This window comes from Myotis myotis, unplaced genomic scaffold (genome assembly GCF_014108235.1).
Source record: "Myotis myotis isolate mMyoMyo1 unplaced genomic scaffold, mMyoMyo1.p scaffold_m19_p_6, whole genome shotgun sequence".
NCBI lineage: Eukaryota > Metazoa > Chordata > Mammalia > Chiroptera > Vespertilionidae > Myotis > Myotis myotis.
In genome coordinates this window covers 38108956-38130148 of record NW_023416368.1, presented here as the reverse complement: position 1 = coordinate 38130148, position 21193 = coordinate 38108956, and the positions used below count along the sequence as shown (strand labels likewise).

At 54.9% G+C, this 21193-nt stretch overlaps 2 protein-coding genes across 4 annotated transcripts in view; one reads left to right on the top strand and one right to left on the bottom strand.

Annotated features, from left to right (window-relative positions):
• Window positions 1–3079: 3079 nt before the first annotated feature.
• On the top strand, window positions 3080–20037 carry HK3 (hexokinase 3). 2 transcript variants are annotated; one of them, XM_036314288.1, is made up of 19 exons: window positions 3080–3922; window positions 6486–6607; window positions 10904–11066; window positions 11274–11428; window positions 11512–11631; window positions 11717–11812; window positions 12434–12533; window positions 12614–12797; window positions 13285–13440; window positions 13593–13826; window positions 14166–14461; window positions 14560–14699; window positions 14781–14900; window positions 17136–17231; window positions 17403–17502; window positions 18787–18970; window positions 19070–19225; window positions 19388–19621; window positions 19727–20037. In XM_036314288.1, exons 2-19 carry the CDS (start codon window positions 6512–6514, stop codon window positions 19950–19952), a joined length of 2856 nt encoding a protein of 951 aa, XP_036170181.1. In that variant the 5' UTR covers window positions 3080–3922; window positions 6486–6511; the 3' UTR covers window positions 19953–20037. The 2 variants fall into 2 exon arrangements, with proteins under 2 accessions (XP_036170181.1, XP_036170182.1); XM_036314289.1 differs by having other exon boundaries at window positions 3091–3922; window positions 19707–20037.
• UNC5A (unc-5 netrin receptor A) overlaps window positions 20031–21193 on the bottom strand; it is a 57741-nt gene continuing 56578 nt past the window's right edge. The window contains exon 16 of one of the 2 annotated variants that reach the window (XM_036314290.1): window positions 20031–21124. In XM_036314290.1, coding sequence (XP_036170183.1) covers window positions 20959–21124 — 166 coding nt within the window. In that variant the 3' untranslated portion in view covers window positions 20031–20958. The remainder of the gene's footprint in view (window positions 21125–21193) is intronic. The other variant, XM_036314291.1, reaches the window with a different exon arrangement.

Below are 21193 nucleotides of genomic sequence, written 5' to 3'. Positions count from 1 at the left end.
AGTATGTTATCTCTTGCCTAAAGATAAGAAAAGAGAAAGGCTGATTCTACAAAGTGAATTATTTAGCTTAAAATTGAGCAGTCTACTAGAACATGGGTCAGTGGCAAATTATTGGAGGCGGGTGTGGAATAAGCAGGACCAGGAACAATAGGCTTTTTGTTAGCCAATGGGGAGTCAAGGGGAAACAGCAACTCCCCAGTGTCCCCTCCCCACCCCCCACGGTTTTTGGTACAGGCTGCTGATTTGTCTTATTACTCCAGTGGTCCTGTGGGAGGGCATTGTTGAGACAGTGAAGAGATAGTCATTGGAGAGTATCACATCAACCTGAGTCTGAACCCCTGCTTCTGATAAAAGTTAACCTCTCTGAGATCTAGTTTCTTTGTCCATAAAACGGGGGAAAAAATCTTACAGGGTTCTCAGAGTTAAGATAATGTGTATAAAGGCATAGTATCAATCACATAGAGGATGGTGAGGAAGTGACAGTAGTTGCTATTAAACAAGGTGCTAGTTTTGTATGTCATAAGTAGTGTTACAGTGAGAGGTGGAAAAGCCAGAGAGAGAGGTGGGGTGCAGATGCAGGAAGATACAGTTCTTAGAGGAGCAAGCCCTCTACCTTAGCTCCATCAACCGCCAGCTTTCCATAGCACCTTTGAACCCTCGGCAATTAGAGCTCTCCTTGGGGTCTTGGTGGGCTTTTTGCTTCTTCCAAGATGGGAAGGCCCTGGACTGCAAGTGTGGACTCATGGAGATCTAGGAAGCTCCATGAACTTCACAAGTGGTTTCCATAAACTGGGAAAGAAAAGGGGACTTCTCTGTGTTAGGCTTTATGATTTTTCCCTTTCATCCTTCCACTAGCCCTCTAGCACAGCGGTTCTCAACCTGTGGGTCGCGACCCCTTTGGCGGTCGAATGACCCTTTCACAGGGGTCGCCTAAGACCATCCTGCATATCAGATATTTACATTATGATTCATAACAGTAGCAACAGTACAGTTATGAAGTAGCAACGAAAATAATTTTATGGTTGTGTCACAACATGAGGAACTGTATTTAAAGGGCCAGAAGGTTGAGAACCACTGCTCTAACAGAATCAGTGCCTTACCCGAATCAGTGCCTTACCCGTTTCTCCTGGGTACTCACCATTCTAGTACATACCCACATGGTCCTATTGCAAGAACCTGTGACTCTGCCATAGCACTTCTCTAGGCTTGTGTGGCACAGGCTCTGATTCCCTCTCAGTTTCAAAAGCCCTGGACTACTGAGGTTGTGGGAAGGCTCTTCAATTTAACAAAAATTAACATCCTATTCCTTGTCAGGCCTAGAAGTGGGCTCTGGAGTTCTGAAGATGAGTAGGAAGCATGTGCTTGGAGTCCACAGTTATCAATGCAAAGATGGGAGAAAACACCTGACACTATAGGACCGATAGGCCACACCCAGCTGGGGTTAGGGCCGGGAGGAATTACCCAGGAAGGCTCCCCAAGCCTTGGTGATGACTGAGGTGTAATTTAAAGGTGGAAAGGCTGGAAAGGGCAAAGAAGGAGTCATTCCAGACAGATCCGCATGAACAAAGACCTAACAGTAAAGCAACTTGATGGGTAGAAGAAAACTGCAAGGCATAGCCTAGTGAAAGGGCATGGAGGGAACTATGGGGAGCTTATCGAGGGCCTGTTTGCCTTGTTGCGGGGCACTGTCTGCTGTGAGAAGCAAGCCTGGGAGCAACTCAGAGCAGGGAGGATCTGGTTCCTAGCCCAGCAGAACTCTGGCTGTGCCCCACCTTTCCTCCTGCTGACCTCTCCCCATTTCTCAGTTCCTTCTGGACAGCTCAAATTTCATCTAATTCTGGGGAAACCAAACTAAGGCAAATCATACCTATGGAGAAATTAGTCAGGATTTGTCCTTCCCCTTTTGGTCAGAGGTCATCTGGTGTCTGAGAACTGCTGGCTACTGTGCCTAGGCTACCGCAAGGCCTGTCAGCTGTTCACAGACCTTAAGTCCAGGTTGCCTCCTCCCTCCAAAGGCCCTGACACTCAGCCTGGGGTTCTGGGACCTCTGCTCCTGCGGAGATGGACACACATTTCCAGAAACAGATGAGGAGTTCTGGCGCTCTGGCTCAGGAGACTGCAGACTGGCTGCCAGCATGAATCACAGCTGGGCCTTTCACACTCAGTTCCATATTCTCATCTCTTAACTGAACAAGGTTGAGAGAGACTGGAAATCCAGGTTAGGAAGGACACTACATCATGGGTGACTGTCCTGTTCACTCCCATCTCGAGCTCCCTGCCTGTCAGGGCCTATATGCTGTACTGGTACCCAGAGAACTGCAGCAGGGCTGATGTCGGGTGTTCCCAGGCCCTGCCAATGCCAAAACGAATCCAAGAGCTACTGTCCCGGGCCTTCATCATCCTGGTGGAGGTCATGTACTGTCTGTGGATAATGGTAGGGTTACTGCTGATGAGGTAACCTAAAGCTTTAACGTATCTGCTCACCAATTTCCCTGAAATGAAAATTGGTGCAGTATGTTGTCTCCTACCACGGTGGGTATCTTGGTTCATGTGGGCTGCTATAACAAAATGCCACTGTCTGGGTAGCTTATAAACAATAGAAGTTTATTACAATTCTGGAGCCTGGAAGGCTGAGATCAGGGAGCGAGTGTGGTCAGGTGAGGGTCCTCTTCTGGTTGCAGATTTCTGGTATCCTCCACATGGTGGAAGGAGTGAGGGATCTTCTGGAGCCTCTCTTATGAGGAGACTGATCCCATTCATGAGGGCTCCATCCTCATGACCTAATCATTTTCCAAAGGCCCCACCTAATACCATCACCTTGGGCATTAGGTTTTCAACATGAATTTTTGGAGGAACACACATTTCATACCATAGCAGTGAGCACAGTGATGCTTCAAGGTTCTGTGCATTCAAGAAGACTAGTTCAGCCGGCTGGCGTGGCTCAGTGGTTGAGCGTCAACCTATGAACCAGGAGGTCAGAGTTTGATTCCCGGTCAGGGCACAGTCCTGGGTTGTGGGCTCAATTCCCGGTGTGTCGCTTGCAGGAGGCAGCCGATCAATGATTCTCATCATTGATGTTTCTCCCTCCCTCTCTGAAATCAATAAAAATATATTAAGAAAAAATAAAAAGACTAGTACAGGGGAAAACCAACTTGGTGGCCAACAGATTGACTACAACCTGAGACTCCCCTCCCCTTTCAGTAGAGAAGATCTATGTTGTGAACCTACTGTCCCCCTTGGCCTACAGACTAACGGCTAGATTCCAGTCTAGCTCCACCGCTCCACCACGCAGTCCCATCTCCATGCATCCTCTTCAGAACCTTGGAGCTATACTCCATTCCATGAAGATGTCTGATTCTCCATCATGTTGTACATGCTCCTCTCTTTTCCAAGGACCACCTGTCAGAATACTACCATTCCTTCAAGGCTCAGCTTCCTCAGCTTGCCCTGCCCACTCCAAGGCAAGTCTCTTCTGTGCTCACATGACCTCTCTCTCACTAGTATTCCCACATTTTGCCAAATTGTCCATTGGATTGCATATTTCCCAGACTAGGCCTCTCCATTTTCTTTCCAGGGGTGAGCCACCACCTCAGACCTCAGACTCTGAGTTTTTGTAAAATGGACAGAACTCCCATCCTTGCAGAGAGCATGCCCTAGAGCCCTTGACCGATTTTACCTCTCCAATTTCCTGTGGTCATCTTGCTTAAGTTTGCACCATGGCCTTGCCTACCCTTGGCTCCTCTCAAAAGGAAGTGACTCAAAAGGAAGTGACTTAGCTGTTGTCTAATAAAAGGGCGGGGCTTGGGGACATTATCGGGTCACTTGTGCGTTTCACTTTGGGTGCAAACCAGGCCCGTGGGATGTCTCATTGAGAGACAAGCGCCCAGACCTGAGGAGACTGACCAACTGCTGTTTTCCCCAGGTAAGAGCCTCCTCCTCTGTTTAGTTCCTACCTGCCTCAGCCCCAACCCTCACCCTTATCTCTGCTGCTTGGCCCATACTGGAGGAGTGAAGGCTGGAAAGACTAAGCCTTTGGTCCTCAGTTGTGGCTCCCTCCCCAGCAAATATCTGTGGTCTGTGTTTCTAAAAGAAGGCTCATCCCATGTAGCTGGCTCAGCTGAGGGAAGCCAAGAGCCCCACAGTTCTTTAAATGTGTGCGACCTGGGCTGGGGTCTGGGGATCCAGTGATATGGGAGACATGCCCATCTCTACAAGGACTCTCAGCTGGAAGAGACAGACATGGGTACATTTACTGAGAGGGTAAATGCTGAGGTTTCTTGGAGGAAGATTCACAGTCCCTGGCATGGAGAAGTGCTGAACAAATGTGAAATAGAAGAGGGAATGAAAAAGTGAATGAATGAATGGCTGAGCCAGCTGGGCCTTGAGAATGAAAGCTCACCACTGTGTGTAGCCCTTGGCCCTTTCCAAAGGTAATTGCCTCAGTTACCCCATTTTATCTTTGAAACTGACCTATAATTTATGTGGAACTAACATTCCCATTTGAGAGACTTAGAAACTGAGTGTAGGATTATATGACTCTGGGAATATTTGTTAGAAATGGATTTCTTGGTTCTCTGAACAAGACTACCTGCCCACCCCCAAATTCACAAAGCTGTTTAGCACCTACCTATGCTGAACCCTGTGTTGGGCGTTGAAGATGCAGAGATGATCCAGACACGGTGGTTCCAGGCTCAGGGAACACGGAACAAAGGCTAGACATCAAGAGACAGGATGAAGCTCATAGTCAGTGTGTAGCATATGAAGGGCAGTAGGGGGAGGAAGCTTGGTTGGAGGACAGGGTTAGGGCCTGGAATGCCACAGTAAAGAGTTTTGGACTTCTTTTTTTCTGCAGTGGGAGCCATCAGAAAGTGACAGTTCCTTTCTTAGGGGGATAGATCTGGGGAGTGACATGATAAAATCTATTTTAGCACAGTTGGTGGCAGGGCAGGGCAGGGTGGTGGTGGACAGATTAGAGTAGGAGAAGGTGGAGCATAGGAGAAGAATCGTGGGCAAAAGTGAAGGAGAAAATGAATGTGTTGAGTGTGAGGAGCCTCTCCAAGTTCGGATCATGATGTCTAATAGATCATTAGAATTCGGGATTTGGCTCAGGAGAGGGATATTTAGGAGGCCTCACACAGAAGTTTTAATCAATTCTTGGGGATGAGTGTGGAAAGGAGAGCTATCAGAAACCTGGGAGCCCCATTGCTTAAGGGGAGAGGAGAGAAGGAGTTAATGAAGATGATGAGAGATTTAGGAAGGAGGCCCAGGAAAAACTGGCTGTTGAAGTCAAGGGACAAGAGTATTTTGTAGTGAAGAGAATGCTCATGACTGCATGCCTGAGAGAGGGCAGTACTAGTGGGGCCTCAGCCAAAGGCTGGGGTTGGGCGGTCAGATTATAGGTGACCACAGGGAGTGATGGGAGTAGAAGTTGGGAGGGTTGCGGGGGTGGAAGGTGTCTTTCCTGAAGTTGCCTTTCCAGGAGGAGAGGTGGAGTGATTTGTTGGACCCTCCACTGCATTTCTCATTTCCTTCTCCCCTGAAGGGCACCTGGATCACAGGCTCCCTCAGGATCCTCCTGGAACATCAGTGCCACCTCTAGCTTGAGTGAGCACACCTGACATTCCAACAGTCCTTTAGAGTGTGCAAAGGACTTTCAGAATCATTAATTCCTTTAATCCTCACAAGAACTGAATTTTTTTCCTGTCCTAGAAGAGGAAATTGAGGTTCATAGAGTTTTCATGCAAAGTCAGCTAAATAAACCTGAAGACAGTGAACTAGGTTCTTTTGCTCTTATTATCTCTCTTGCTCCTCCCCAAACCCACCCAGGAGCTGAGGTTTAAATTAAATATTCCAAAACATTTTTCCAGGTGTTACTCCATGTAATTCTCACCAACCTTGTACAGGTATCATAAATGACTTGCCCAAAGTTTGTGCCACGAGTAGGAGCCCTTACTGAAGCACAGGCCCACCCCTCACTTCTTCTCCATCTATCTTCAGGAAGAAATCCATGCATCTCAGCTTGGCATAGAAACATCTGTGGTCCAGCCTGCTTGTTGCTCCAGCACATCACACTCTTTCTTCCAAAAGCTCTAGCACATTCCTGAACTCCTAAGCACAGCAGCTTGTCCATCTCGGTTGATGCCTATGTCAACACTGCTGGGATTGCTGTAGGGCTGTGAGGTCCCTGAAGGTGGGGCCCTGGTTGGCAGCGGAGTAGGCAAAGGAACTGGTAAATGTGAATGAACCTTCCCACCCCCTGGAGGGTTAAGTGAGTTACAGGACAGAATGAATGAAAGGCATTAGGAATAGAAACCAGCCTTCCTGGTCCTCTCTTATGACACATGCTTCTGGAAACTGACTGAGGTTCTGAGCTCTGCCCATAGCATCCTTCCTGTCCCCTTCAGAAGGAAGAAAGAGTCTGAGTCACGGCCTCCTAGGGCCTATAGAGTAAGCGGTTCACCCAGGCTGCCTCTTTCCTCCCATAGGTGGCCACCCCCAATTGTGGAACCACATGGACTCCATTGGGCCTGTAGGGTTGTGGCAAAAGGAAGGAGCCCCCGGTTGCCCCCAGGAGGGCTTGCCCTGCTCTCCGGACAGCTCTGAGCTGGTAAGTTCAGCACTGGGTTCCTGTAAAGCTTATTGAGAGCTGCCAAGAGCAGGATTGGCTAAAGATGATGTGGGGCCATGTGATCACACCTTTGCAGCACCTTCCAGTTTTCAGAGCCTTTCATATCTGATCTGGTCAGTGTCTCCTACAATGCTCCACACAACTGCAAGGCAGGGACTAGCTCCTCACTTTACAGCCCAGGAAGAGGAGGCCCAGAGAAATGGTGTGCCTTCGACTAAGGCATGACAGGAGTCTGAGCTGGGCTGAGATCTTTCAGCCCCAAATATATTGCTTTGGCCACATTGCCGCACAGGCACCTCCTCTGCCCCAAATGGGCTGACCCAGTCTAGAAAGCTGTGTTCTTAAGGACCTCCTTCCCCCACTTCTCTAGTCACTCCTGCAGCTCTCCCTCCCCTCCACGCCATGCAGTCAGGCACGCAGAGCCGAGGTTACAGTGCGGCTTACCCTACATGCTTCCAATTAGCTCAGAAGTGAGTCTCTTTTGTCCTCTTGACCAAGATGTAGAGCCCTTGCATACCACATCCTTGAGCCGGAAACACTTGTGTAAGTCATTTCATATCCCGTAGCCTCTGTTTCCTCATCAGTAAAATGGAAGAAAAGAAAATGGAGTCCACCCACCCCCTGGAGGGTTAAGTGAGTTACAGGGCATAATAAAGGACAAAGGCGTCGAGAGAGGGTTCTTCAACTGTTCCCTGCAGCTTCTTTAGTTTTCCAGCTTGTCCTGATATCTGCTGGACTTGGTTCATTGCCCAAACTGTGGGGCATCACCCCTCACTGCATTTCATGCTTCCACTTCACCCTCATCCAATCTCTGCCCCAGACCTTGCTGTAAACATTTCCTCTGTGCTCCACCCACCACCCACCACTGGCCACCCACCACTGGCCACAGGAGTGAGCAATGCCTGGCCTGCCGCCATCTCCCACTCACTTTATGCCCTTGCTCCCGTGTTGGTCCTACATCTGCCCTGCTGACTTCATTACATGCATCTGCAGTTTAAAGACATTCCCTTAGGCTTTGGGAGACTTCACAGGGATGCCATGTTCTCCATGGCCTTGGCCCCACCTCAGCACCACAGGCTTCCCCTCGGCCCCCTTCCCATGCGTGGTCAGAGCGCAGCCCCTTCTCAGAGTCCCATCCCCACCCCTCCTCCCAGGTCTCTTGTTGCCACCAGAGGGGCAATAAACCAGGCTCTCCAGGCGGTTGTACCTCATGCTCTGAGGAAAGGAAACCCACATTTCAGTGAGCATGTCCTATAGGCCAGCCACTGTCCCACCCCTTCTCAGTCCTCACAGAAAAGGGGGGTGCTATTTTACCTCCTGCTGGATGGAGAAGGAAGCCACTCAGAGAGGCGGGGCAATGAGCCCAGACTGACCGACATGCAAGCTGCTCGAGGAGCCAGCTTTGAAGCCATATTGGATCAGCCTCTTTCTAAGGCTTTGCTTCTCTCTGTCCTGGCTGAGGTCTCTCCCGAGTTTTCTCAGAGGAGATAGAGGGGGACGACCCAGTAGCTTCTCCTGGCTACTATGCACCCGCCAGAGTCGGCCAGGGAAGTCCTGCTTTTCTTGTGGCTTCTACCATCTTCTTGTCACTCCTCTTGCACCTTCCACTGGAGGAAGGTTTTTCTTCCGGGAGGAAAAGGAAGAAAAAACATTCATCTGCCTAAGCCATTAACTCCATCATTCTGCTGTTATCATTAAGCAATAAAAACACAGCCCTCACCCTGAACAGTACTTTACACTTTCATGTGCACGATCCCCTTTAATTCTTATGCCCCCACAACCACTCGGCTCCGAGATACACTGTGAATAAGACATGGCCCTAGCACTGGGGGCTTGGGGGCCTCTGAATATCATTATTCTCTGGGTTTTGCATAAGAGGCGACTTGTTCTCTCAGAGGGAAGTTTGACTTGTCCAGGGCCACACATCCAGGAAGTGGCAGGCAACACTCAGATGTAAGTTATCTCATGCCAGGTCCTATGGGGTTTCCTCGCTGCAACCTTCATCAGCTTTGGGGTCTTTTCAGAAATTGCTAGTTTTTATAAAGCTTTCACATTTATGTAGAAACATCTCTGTAGTCCGACAGGTCAGGTTCAAATCCCACCCTGTGCCTTGATAGCGGCTTGGCTTAGGCAGATGACTGTCCCGGTCTGAGCCCCAGTGTCCTCATTTGTGCTGGGAATAGCCCCTCTGAGCATTCCTGGCTGCTGTAAGCATCTGCGGTAATGTAAACAGGGGCTGAACTTCCGGCACTCCTGTTAGGGTCGTTTGCGCCTTAGGCTTCTGTTTCCCATCTCTTCCTAAGGCAGGGGTGGGAGAGAGCCCTCCCATCTTCCTCAGTGGGCAGCTTCTCTTCCCAGTCTCCCCAGCCTCCTCATCCAGGTCCCAGTGGTTCTTTACAAACACAGGTCCAGCTTAGGGCCGCAGGTTGCACGAACGGAATTCCTGTGCAACCAGAGGTGGGGGCCTGGGAAAGGCTAAGCCCAGGGGAATGGAGTCACCGGCTGGGGCTCTCCAGTGAACCCGGGAAGGCTGCTGGGCCTCTTTGAAGGATGGCCCCGAGGTTGCCCGGAGGAGGTTTCCCTATAGAGAGGAGGTAGCAGGGTGCTTTTTAAGCTCCCCACAGCGGGCTTCTGGTGGAGAAGAACTCAGAGTGTCCTGTCCTCTGCTTACCTCTCCCCTCCCTTCATGCTAATCTACTCCTGCTCCAGTCTTCCCCCAAATTCATCCCCTTGCACTGAAGAAAGTCCCTTTATGCTCTTTCCCCAGATTTTTTTCTTTTTTAAAATATATTTTTATTGATTTCAGAGAGGACGGAAGAGGGAGAGAGACAGAAACACTAATGATGAAAATCATTGATTGGCTGCCTCTTGCACGCCCCCTACTGGGGATCTAACTCTCAACCTGGGCATGTGCCCTTGATCGGAATCAAACTCGGAACTTCAGTCCACAGGCCGACGCTCTATCCACTGAGCCAAACTGGCGAGGGCACTTTCCCCAGATTTTCACATGGCTCATTCCCTTCCTTCCTTTAGGTCACCTCCATAGGAAGGCCTTTCCTGACCAACGTCCAAAAATATCTCTACCTCCCTGCTCACTCTCTACTTCTATTCCTGCTTGGTTTTTTTTAAGCTGCCATTACTACCAGACCATCTTATCTGCTTATTTGCTTATTTTCTGTCCCTATACTGCAGCCTGAGCTGCACAGGGCAGGCCTCAGCTGGTAGAGCAGCACTCGGTGCTGGGAATGGCACTGGGCGAGTGGGTGGGCCTCCCCCAAGGTATGAGGGACGGCAACGGAGGGGAGGGCGTCCTCTGCGGGGTCGCCTCCAGACTCTCCTCAGCGCCTCAGCTTCAGACCCCCTGCCGTGCTTTCCTGATTCTACCCTCTGACCTCGTTCCCCTCCTGTCTCATGCTGATGTTTGGCGTGGCAGGTTTTGAGGCATCATGTGACCTCTTCCCACATGACCTGTTCCTCTACCCAGGGAGCTTTCCCGGGTGTGACCCACTCCCAGGCCCACAAGGATTCTGGGATGGGGGAACCCTGGGGGAGGACTTAGGTCCTCGGGCCACCACCAAGCCCAGAACACACCTGGGTGGACACACTGGGCCCCCAGGCGGTTCTCTCCTTATGGGAGGCCCAGTCCTTCCCAGTGTCAGCACTGGTCTATGGGAGAGAGTGGAACTATAAGTATTGGTGGTGTGTTTAAAAAAAAAAAAAAAAAAAAGGTGAGGGTTGGGCTCGCTCAGGCTCCAGATTCAAGTGGATCTGGAGAAGGAAGCACCTGAACTTGAAGTTTGTTCACACATGTGTTCATTCACTTGCTTCTTCAATGACAACTCACTGAGAGGTTGGCTCTGGGTACTGGGAACCCAGAGCAAGTCAGTCCTGGTGTGACAGGAGAAAGGCCTTATCAAACCCTGAGTTCAATGAAATAGGAGGAGCTAGGAGTATAGTGATCTGAGGAGCCACGAGGGGATGGAGCAGGAGGAAGTGGGTGGGTCTTTCCTCCAGAAAGGAGCCTTCTGAGGGTGTTGGAGGTGGTGCAGGCCCTAAGCGGCCAGCAGGCCAGAGTGTGGGAAGAGGTGAGGTGTAGGGCTGGGAGACCAGGCTCAGAAAGGGCTCAGGCCAGCCCTGGGGAAGCTGAGGGAGGGGCTGGTCTGGACAGGTGAGAGGAGGTATGAGCAGGACAGGGCTGGCTTGTCCTGGTTGGGGTTGGGGTACTTGGCTAAGCCAACAGGGCTCCTGCCCAGATGTCAGCCTGTTTTTCTCCAGGCGCAGGAATGCCTGAATCAATTCAAGGTGACGAGCACACAGTTGCGGCAGATCCAAGCCAGCCTCCTGCGCTCCATGGAGCAGGCACTGACGGGCCAGGCCAGCCCTGCCCCTGCTGTCCGGATGCTACCCACATATGTGGGGTCCATCCCACATGGCACTGGTAGGTGACATAGACTAAGACAGGTGGCCAGGCCTGGGGAGAGGGCTATCATCTGGGGAAGGGGTAGTTTCTTATCCCTGTCCCTATCTCTAAGGTTCCTATCTCTAAGTTCCCTTGACAAGACTCTGCAGGCCTTGGGAATGTTTCTGGGAGGCAGAGAGCTTGGTATCAACAGCTGCTTGCCTCTCTGTGACCACTTGTCCTCAGAGCAAGGAGACTTCATGGTGCTGGAGCTGGGAGCCACGGGGGCTTCACTGCGTGTTCTGTGGGTGACCCTGACGGGCACTGAGGGGCACCGGATTGAGCCCCAGAGCCAGGAGTTTTTGATCCCCCAAGAGGTGATGCTGGGTCCTGGTCAGCAGGTGAGGGCTCCGTGCTCAAGCAGTGGGACCACAGGGTGGCTGGGGCTCTGCTGGGCAGAGCTGAGCCTCTCCGTGTCCCCCAGCTCTTCGACTTTGCGGCTCGCTGCCTGTCTGAATTCCTGGATGCGCACCCTGTGGACAGACAGGGCCTGCAGCTTGGGTTCAACTTCTCCTTCCCTTGTCACCAGACGGGCCTGGACAAGGTGAGGTGGAGGGGGCATGGGGACGGTGGGGAGGGGCCGCAGCCCCATGAAGGCTGTTGGAGTGACCCCACTTTTCTGCCCCCAGAGTACCCTCATTTCCTGGACCAAAGGCTTTAGGTGCAGTGGTGTGGAAGGCCAGGATGTGGTCCAGTTGCTTCGAGATGCCATTGAGAGGCAGGGGGTGAGTGGGGGCAGGGGCCATGGGACAACCATGTGGCCTGCCCTGTGCTTCTGGGAGGGCCTGCTTTTCTTTCCTGCTTATATCCTTTATCCAGTTTAACCTTGAGGTAAATGCTGCTGCCACTCCCATTTCCTAGGTAAAGAGACTGAGGCCAAGAAAGGTCAAACCAATGCTTAGGGCCATGGGGGAAGCAAAGATGAAAAGGCTTGAGCCTGTCCTCAAGGCCTCTTGGTCCAGTGGGGAAAGCATTCAATAAAAGACTGTCCCTGTTGAGGGGGATCCATGGCCCTGGGAGCCCTGGGGAGGGCCCATTGTGCCTCGAGCAAGGACTTGGAGGAGGAGACTGCCAGGTGCATAAGCTGGGGCTGGGGAGGATGTAATTTCAGAGAAGGGCATATGCTAATATCTTGTTGCCTGAGGAGGCCAGGCTGTTGGAACTAATGGCCACTGTACTGTGTGCATGGCTGGAAGTCAGGGCTGGACGGGAAGGGCTTGGGGAGCCAGGCCAGGATGAGGGTGAGCCAGCAAGGGGCCTCATCCTGGCTTGGGAGTCTCCATCACAGACAGGGCCCCAGCCCTGCCCAACCCCAGGTTCCCCTGCTCTGCCCTCCCGCTGTCCAGGCCTGCAGCATCGATGTGGTTGCCGTGGTGAACGACACGGTGGGCACCATGATGGGCTGCGAGCTGGGGACTGCACCCTGCGAGGTTGGGCTTGTTGTAGGTGAGCCATGGGCCATTTGTGGCAGTGGGTGGGGGGCACGGTTGCCTGGGGGCAGGCCCTGATGAGGTCGTCTCTGTCAGACACTGGCACCAACGCGTGCTACATGGAGGAGGCGCGGCACGTGGCGGTGCTGGATGAGGACCGCGGCCGCGTCTGCGTCAGCATCGAGTGGGGCTCCTTCGGTGATGATGGGGCCCTGGGGTCAGTGCTGACCACATTCGACCGCATCCTGGACCAGGAGTCCCTGAATCCCGGTGCCCAGAGGTGGCCTGACTTTCTACTCTAGGCCCTTCTCTGCCTGCTCCCCATCCCCTCCACTGTCCTGTGCGCCAGCCCTGAGGGCCAGCCACTCCCTCCCAGGAGCTCCAGGCTGCCCCTCAGGGGCCCTGGCCAGGCTCATAGAAGGAAGGGCTCTAGGTTCTAGAACTCAGAGTTCTCACACCGTGGCCCTCCCTTATTCCTGGCTCTGGCTAGCCCTGACAGGAGTTGGAGATTGGGGGTAGCTGAGTAAAGTGTCCCACCCTCCCCTTTGGGTCCTGCCACCCTCCAGAAGCCCCCTAATCCTAACCCAAACTGGAGGGGGCAGTGGGGTCTGGGTAAACACCCACCTGTCTCCTGAGAAGTCATTTGCTTCTGGAACCTCCAGCCTGGGGACCCTAAAGAAAAGGACGTCTCCTTGAGGGCTCTCACAGGTGGGCCCATGTGGGCCGAGCCTTAGGAAAGCCTCTCCAGCCACCCTTCCGACCTGCAGGTTTGAGAAGATGATTGGCGGCCTGTACCTGGGTGAGCTGGTGCGGCAGGTCCTGGCTCACCTGGCCCAGCATGGGGTCCTCTTTGGTGGCTGCACCTCCCATGCCCTGCTGAGCCGAGGGGGCATCCTCCTGGAGCACGTGGCCGAGATGGAGGAGTGAGTGTGGGAAGCCAGTGGGGTGGAAATGGGCTTCTCTGCTTGGGAGAGGGAGGATGCTCTGCCCCCCAGGGAGCCACGGGGCTTTGGGGGAAGAGGGACAGGGAGCTTCTGGGATATTTGACCCTCAAAGTAGCACCCTGTCCCCCCAGCGCCTCGGCTGGGACAGCCCGTGTGCACGCTATCCTGCGGGACTTGGGCCTGAACGCAGGGGCCTCGGATGCCGAGCTGGTGCAGCATGTGTGCGTGGCCGTGTGCACGCGAGCCGCCCAGCTCTGCGCCGCTGCCCTTGCTGCCGTCCTCACCCGCCTCCAGCACAGCCGGGAGCAGCAGACGCTTCAGATCGCTGTGGCCACTGGAGGCCGAGTGTTTGAGCACCACCCCAGGTATTCGGAAAACACAGATCCTGTGTGAGCAGGTAGCAGGAACACGTGTGTGTGTGTGTGTGTGTGTGTGTGACAAGCACCCAAGGGCATTCCAGTACCATGGCTGCAGGGCAGGGTGAGGCCAGATGGGGGCTGGGGGCCAAAAGAGGTCAGAGGAGAGAAAAGATGCTTCTCCTTGGGTGTGCAAGGGAGGGGTCCCTGGGGGCACTGGGCATGGCGTTGGTGCACAGACAAACTTAGAATTGAACTGATTTGAAATGATGGGGTCCAGGCTTCAGGAAGCTCTGGGGGTCAGGGCCTGGTGCCAAGCCAGGGTGGGCCTCGCATGTGTTTGTGCAGGTTCCTCAGTGTCCTGCAGGAGACGGTGACGCTCCTGGCCCCTGAATGTGATGTCTCCTTTATCCCTTCTGTGGACGGGGGCGGCCGGGGTGTGGCAATGGTGACCGCAGTGGCTGCCCGCCTGGCTGCCCACCGGCGCCTATTGGAGGAGACCCTGGCACCGTTCCGGTTGACCCGCGAGCAGCTGGCAGTGGTACAGGCACAGATGCGGGAGGCCATGGTCAAGGGGCTCCAAGGGGAGGCCTCCTCCCTCCGAATGCTGCCCACTTATGTCCGGGCCACTCCTGATGGCAGCGGTGAGGACCTGGCCTGAGTATGTGACTGGGACATGGGCTCCTGGGGGTCAGTGTGTGCTGAGTGAAGCCACCCACTCTGTCCTGTCTCTGTCCCACAGAGCGGGGGCACTTCCTGGCGCTGGACCTTGGAGGCACCAACTTCCGAGTCCTCCTGGTACATGTGGCCACAGAAGGCGTGCAGATCACCAACCAGGTCTATTCCATCCCTGAGTGTGTGGCTCAGGGCTCTGGGCAGCAGGTACTCACAGCCTGGGGCTGAAGCAGGGACAGGGAAGGGCCGGTGCCCCTCTCCCCGATGCTGACTTGCGCCGACCCTCAGCTCTTTGACCACATCGTGGACTGCATCCTGGACTTCCAGCAGAAGCAGGGCCTCAGCGGGCAGAGCCTCCCCCTGGGTTTCACCTTCTCCTTCCCGTGCAGGCAGCTTGGCCTGGACCAGGTGAGGGGGGAGGGCTGGGGGAGGGCGTTCCCAAGGCTTCCCACCCACGTGCCCTCATGGCCTCGCAGGAGGCTGGGGAGAGGACTGGGGGAGGGGCAGGCAGAGGCACCACTGGGCTAAGCCTGCACTCAGCCTCAGTTTCCCTAATGCAGTGTGCCCAATGGGTGGAAGGGGTAAAGTGGCCTGGAATCCAGTCACAAAGAGGCCTGGGATGGAGAAGGACACGGGTATCCCTGGGGGCTGCCGATAAGCAGGAGAGTGGAGCTAGGGGTAGGCGTGGGCCCTTGGGAGTAGTGCAGGCCCAGGTCCGGGCTGACCACGCACTGGTGTAGGGCCCAGGGCCTGCAGGGAGCAGCACTGGCTCCAGGCGCTCGAAGGGCTGTGCTCACACGGGTCCTTTGCCCTCTCTCCCCTTCCCGGCCTTGCCAGCGTCCCTCTCAGTGCCTGACTGGGGTGGGTGCCTAACTGGGGTGGCAGAGCAGCAGGCTCTCAGCACACACCTCCACGCACCCTTCAATAAGAATGCTAGACTTTTCGTGCACACACAGGCCTGTCATGCAAACAGGTCCTCCTGGAACTCTAGTCCAGGTTCTCAGGAGTCCCCTCCTCAACATCCCAACTTGTGCGAAAAATTGCTATGATGAGGGGTACACTGTCCCCGAAGGTGCCCACTGCGTCCTGCCCTACCTGCGTCTCTGAGCAGCTCTGCCTCCTCGGCTCCAACCAGCCATTGTGTGGCTGTCGCCCTCTGCTCCAGCCCTGCCCTCCCAGATGCGTGCCTCCGTACTCTGCCTTCCCCCATCCGCACGGCCACTGCATCTCTCGGCTGGTCCTCTTGCTCCAGGCTGAGCAGCTGGCGCCTTTTGATTATTTCTTATAAAGTGTGAGAAGCAGGTGGGACTCAAGATGCAAAAGCAGGCATGCAGGAAACATGATCCTATTGATCTATCACTGAACTAAATGTCTGTGTTGAACCCACAATCTTTGGAGGGTGAAAACTTAATGTTGATCAATTTGGAGACCCCCCCTCCCCTCTAGGGGCCCCTCTCGGCTGCACAGTGATCGTCCTTCGCTGTAATGAATGTGCAGACACAAAAGGGAAACTCTTGGGGAGACACCAGGCCCCCACTGGGAAGCAGTAAGGGGCTACTGCTTCCTCTCTTGGGTCCTCACACCTCCCTGGGGAAGGAGGGCAGAGGCCTCTTCTCCTCTCAGACCACCCAAATCCCGTGTCTTCTTCCTTCCCGCCCAAGGGTGGGCCCAGCGTGGAGGGCACAGAGCACCTCTCTCAGGAAGCCATCCGAAACCTGGCTCGCCCGCCCCACCTCCCTTCCCAGGCCAGGGGTTCTTTGTCTTGTCTGGGAGCAGGGAAGCTCTGCTAACTCTCATGATCTGGTCTCCCACAAACTGGCCTCCCTCTCATTCACTCTTGTTGGTTTCTGGTTTGGGGACAATGAGCACAGAACACCCTAGATGTAGTCATATAGGGAAAGTGATACGACAATATTACTGGGGGAAATGTTGGTTAGTATTCCTAATCTCCTGACCTAAAGATTTTCAGAGCTGCTCTCCACGCTTCCCCGTGGGCAGAGCAGTCATTTTCTCCGCCCACCCCCACCCCCCCGCCCTTAGAGAAGCACACCAAGAAAAGCACAGCCAAGTCCCCATCACTAAGTTCACAATTTAAGGCCAATTTCTCACAGTAAAGGCTTAGCTGTCTTGTCCCCTTCCATCCTGCCCACATGTCTGGGTTCTGGCTTTTCTCTTCGTCCTTCGCTTATATCTGGCACACACGTGTGAATCTCCCAATGACACAGCTCTGTCCCAGCTCCAAGAATTCCTTCTCTCAAGCGACTCTGGCTAGCTCTTTTCAGAAGAGCAGAATCTGCTGCCATGTGGACCCCCTGAGCCTCCCCTTTCTCACACACAGCACTCACTTGACAAGCTCCATCCCTTCCTAACCCAATCACGAAGGGCCATTCCTTCTGGGCAACCGTCTTAAAATGGCCAAACCCTGAGAGCATCTGAGCCTTCTGGTACTAACATAGGTTGAACGTTTATTAATAGGTTTCTTCACACTGGAAGGCTTCTGAGGACTTGGCAGGGGGTAGAGGGCAAGGCCCTCTGCTGTATGGGCAGAGTGGACCTGGGGGAACATGGTATGCTGGAGGAGATGCAGGCTTTGGGGAGGCCAAGTGAGATTCCAAGGGGTCCCCTGCCTTGGTCCCACCCCAGGGCATCCTTCTGAACTGGACGAAGGGTTTCAATGCATCAGACTGTGAGGGCCAAGATGTTGTGCGTCTGCTGCGGGAAGCCCTTAAGCGCAGACAGGTAAGGAGTCTGCCTCCAGGGGTGCTTTGGGGCTGTGGCAGGCCTTGAGGCAAGCAAAGGGTCTCTCGCTTCCTAAGAGGGGGACCCTCTGCAGTAGAGACCTCTGGGTCCAGCACCAGTTGCCGTGACGACCATGTTGCCCAGCAACTAGCCTCATCCTTTTGTGTGCAGGCAATGGAGCTGAATGTCGTTGCCATTGTCAATGACACAGTGGGAACCATGATGTCCTGTGGCTATGAGGACCCCCGTTGTGAGGTCGGCCTTATTGTTGGTGAGGAGGGCCCTGCTCTTTTGTGTCCCTACTGCCTGATGCTAATTCATGGGACACTCCGTGCTTGGAGCTGGGGTGGAGGGGGTTGGGTGGAGGATGCCAGGGATTGACAGAGAATGAGCTATGAGGGTCCTTTAGGTCAACCAAGATTCTAAGTGTTTATTAAGCGCCTATCCTGTGGCCAGCGGAGGGATGGATGAAGGGACAGGAAGACACATAAAGGGAGAAGACACCTGCCTTTTCAGAACTGACCATTTAGCAGGGCTTGAGCCTAGAATAGCACGTGGCAGTCAGAGAGAGCTGAACCTGACTCTGTGCCAGGGTGACAGGCTGAGCTCAGAAAGGAAGGGGTCCCACGATGAGTGGGACTTGCAAAGAAAGCCTTGAAAGAAGGGATCTGGCTGGGCAGGGAAGGAGGGCTCCCACAGGTCCTTAGGCATCCATCTCTCAGAGCACAGGGTGGGTGATAGCCACTCGTGGGACTGGGAGCTTCTTGAACATAGAGCCTGGCATGGGCAGGCGCTTGGAGGGGTGTGCCCAAACTGCCATGGGAATAAACCACTGGATGGAGGAAGTCAAGATGGGGTTGCAAGGAGTCCACCTGCCTAGAGCTGACCGGGTGTTGGGATAGGAAAGGGATGCCTTTGCCCTCTGCCTGGAATGCCGTTCCTTTCTGTGCTTCTTGGCTTCAAGGCTAAACCCCAACTTACTTCCTCTCTGTAGCTTTTCCTGACCCTCTAGGCAGGATGATTCATTGGCACTCCCAGGATGCTCTTCTTTGCACCTTCATTTAGGCACATACGGGCAGTCTCTGAGTTGTCTGCTCATTGCCCCACCTCTCGCCACTGCGGGGATCCTCTGGTCTGACTCCTGTCCCCGTCCTTGGCTCTTGGCCCAGCACCTGCTAGTTTGACTAAAGAACTGAAGACCAGTTCAGGGAGCTTAGGCGTCTCACCTGCAGACAGTGGAGGGCTGTCTGTCACACATCTCCCAGGGGAATGGCATAGCTGGTGGAATTTCTAGGAGTGCCCAGGGGAAGCATGGGAGATGCACTGATGGTGGAGCTGGTAGGGGAAGCAGTGGAGGCCCAGGGGCTTGGTGCTGGCAGGGGCTGCGGAAGAATGTCAGGAAGAAAAGAAGACCAGGACTGGGGGCAGGGCATGAGTGTGGGGAGATGGAGATGTAAAAATGAGCCCACATTTTGCCGTCTCAGTGCAGGAAGGGATCAGAGGGGGTCCTGTCTGATTTAGTAAATGGTTCCTACTCCGTCTGGCCTTCCTGCAGGAACTGGCACCAATGCCTGCTACATGGAGGAGCTCCGGAACGTGGCAGGAGTGGCTGGGGACCTAGGCCACATGTGCATCAACATGGAGTGGGGCGCCTTTGGGGATGATGGCTCTCTGGACACGCTCAGCACCTGCTTCGATGCAAGTGTAGACCAGGCATCCATCAACCCTGGCAAACAGAGGTGTGGGCTGGGCCGGGCAGGGGTGGCTGGTGGTGGCTTCCGCTGGTGATGGTAGTGGATGGGGTCTCCTACCCTGTGGGCACACACACTTCCATGCAGGTTTGAGAAGATGATCAGTGGCATGTACCTGGGGGAGATCGTCCGCCACATCCTCTTGCATTTGACCAGCCTTGGAGTTCTCTTCCGGGGTCAGCAGACCCAGAGCCTTCAGACCAGGGACATTTTCAAGACCAAGTTTCTGTCTGAGATTGAAAGGTGCCGAGCCATGCATTACCGCCTCCCACCTCCCAAAGGGGTCTTTCTGTTCACTTTGGGTGGAAGGCTGGTTGGAGGGAGGTCCACCCAGGAGGATAGAAGCCATGAGAGGGGAGCTAACGCCAGACCCTACCTCTGTGTTCTATTCCTTCCTGTCCCCAGTGACAGCCTGGCCCTGAGGCAGGTCCGAGCCATCCTTGAGGATCTGGGGCTGCCCCTGACCTCGGATGATACTCTCATGGTCCTGGAGGTGTGCCAGGCTGTGTCCCAGCGGGCAGCCCAGCTCTGTGGGGCAGGTGTGGCTGCCGTGGTGGAGAAGATCCGTGAGAACCGGGGCCTGGAAGAGCTGACTGTGTCTGTGGGAGTGGATGGGACCCTCTACAAGCTGCACCCCCAGTGAGTCTGGATGCCAGGCTGGGTGGGAGGCATGCCTGGGTAGGGCCTGGCTGGCCTGGGCTCACCTCAGCCCCTCCCCTCACAGCTTCTCTCGCCTGGTGGCAGCCACTGTGCAGGAGCTGGCCCCTCGCTGTGCAGTCACCTTCCTGCAGTCGGAGGATGGGTCGGGCAAAGGTGCAGCCCTGGTCACTGCCGTTGCCTGTCGCCTGGCCAAGCAGACCCGTGTCTGAAGAAGTCTCCAGGAACCAGCTGTGCTGGACCAGGGCTGGGGCCCCACCTGTGCCCCAGCCAGGCTCAGCCACCCAGGACTCCCAGAACAGCCCATGTGTGACCCCTCTGTGGCCACTGACCTCAAGTTCTGGCTTCCCCGAGAGAAGCAGCACTTGGGTTAGCAATATATATATAATTTATTTACATTCACGTCCGCTAAAATCCCTACGCGCCCCGGCGGCCGGGCAAGGCTGTGTACATAAGGCCAAGTGTAAGTGCGTGAATGCACTTAAGACAGAGTCAGGGCACGAGCTTCATACGACAGGCCCCAGGAGCGGGCACGCCACGGCACGCACACTCGCCATTGTCCAGCCCAGGACTCCCGTTGCATATTCACACGCCCCGTCGGGCAGGGCTCCTCTTGGTGGGGGAGGGGAGGATCAGGGAGGAGCCTTGGGCGTCCCTGGGTGGGTGGGAGAAGGGCAGCATGTGAGAGGCAGATGTGGACTGATACCGGGCGTGAGAGGTGTGAGTGGCCTCCAGGTGTACAGCATGACGTGTGTGCGGGGGAGGGGGAAGCCGGTGAGATGACACACGAGACATGCGTGGGCACATGCCCGTGTGGGGGTCGTGTGCCTGAATCCAGGGGCCGCCCCCCATCCGGCTGTGGCCCTCAGTCCCACAGGCTTGGAGCCGGGCCCCTCAGACGTGCCCCTACCCAGCAGGCACAGAAATGTTTGCATAAGGTCCAGCTCAGGCAGGAGCTCCAGGGTGCGTCCCGAGCCCAGTGTGTGCACACATGCTGTGCGTGTGCGGTCCCCGGCCAGGGGCGGGGGGAGAGGTAGCACCACACACATACACACACACACACAGGGGCTGGGCCTGGGCTGGCTTTTGGCACTGTCCAGCCTGGGCCCTGGGGGCAGGTGGCAGTGCCAGCCTGGCCTGGCAGGCCCTGGAGGGGCGGGAGCATGGGCAGGGTCTGAAGGGCCAGTGTGAAGAGACAGCGTTCACCAGGAGGGGCCTGTCCACACAGCTCCCTGGTGTGAGGAGGCCCCGTCCGGCTCTGCCTGTCCCTGGAAGGTCCCAAAGCTGGTGAGAGTGTAGGTGTGGGGGCCTGGCTGGCCTCAGCATTCAGCCTCCGACACTGTGAAGAGGCCGCCGTCTGGCTGGCCCAGTCCGGCCACTGCTGCAGCCAGCTGGCTGAGGTTGCCATTGGGGAAGTGCCTTGCCTCCCACAGGTTGAGGATCATGGCTGTGGGGCTGGGCTTGGAGGCAAAGAAGCTGAGATGGCTGTGGAGAGAAGGGGAAGAAGGGAGCTCATTAGTGGCCTGGCCTCACCCCAGGCTACTGCCTCCTGCC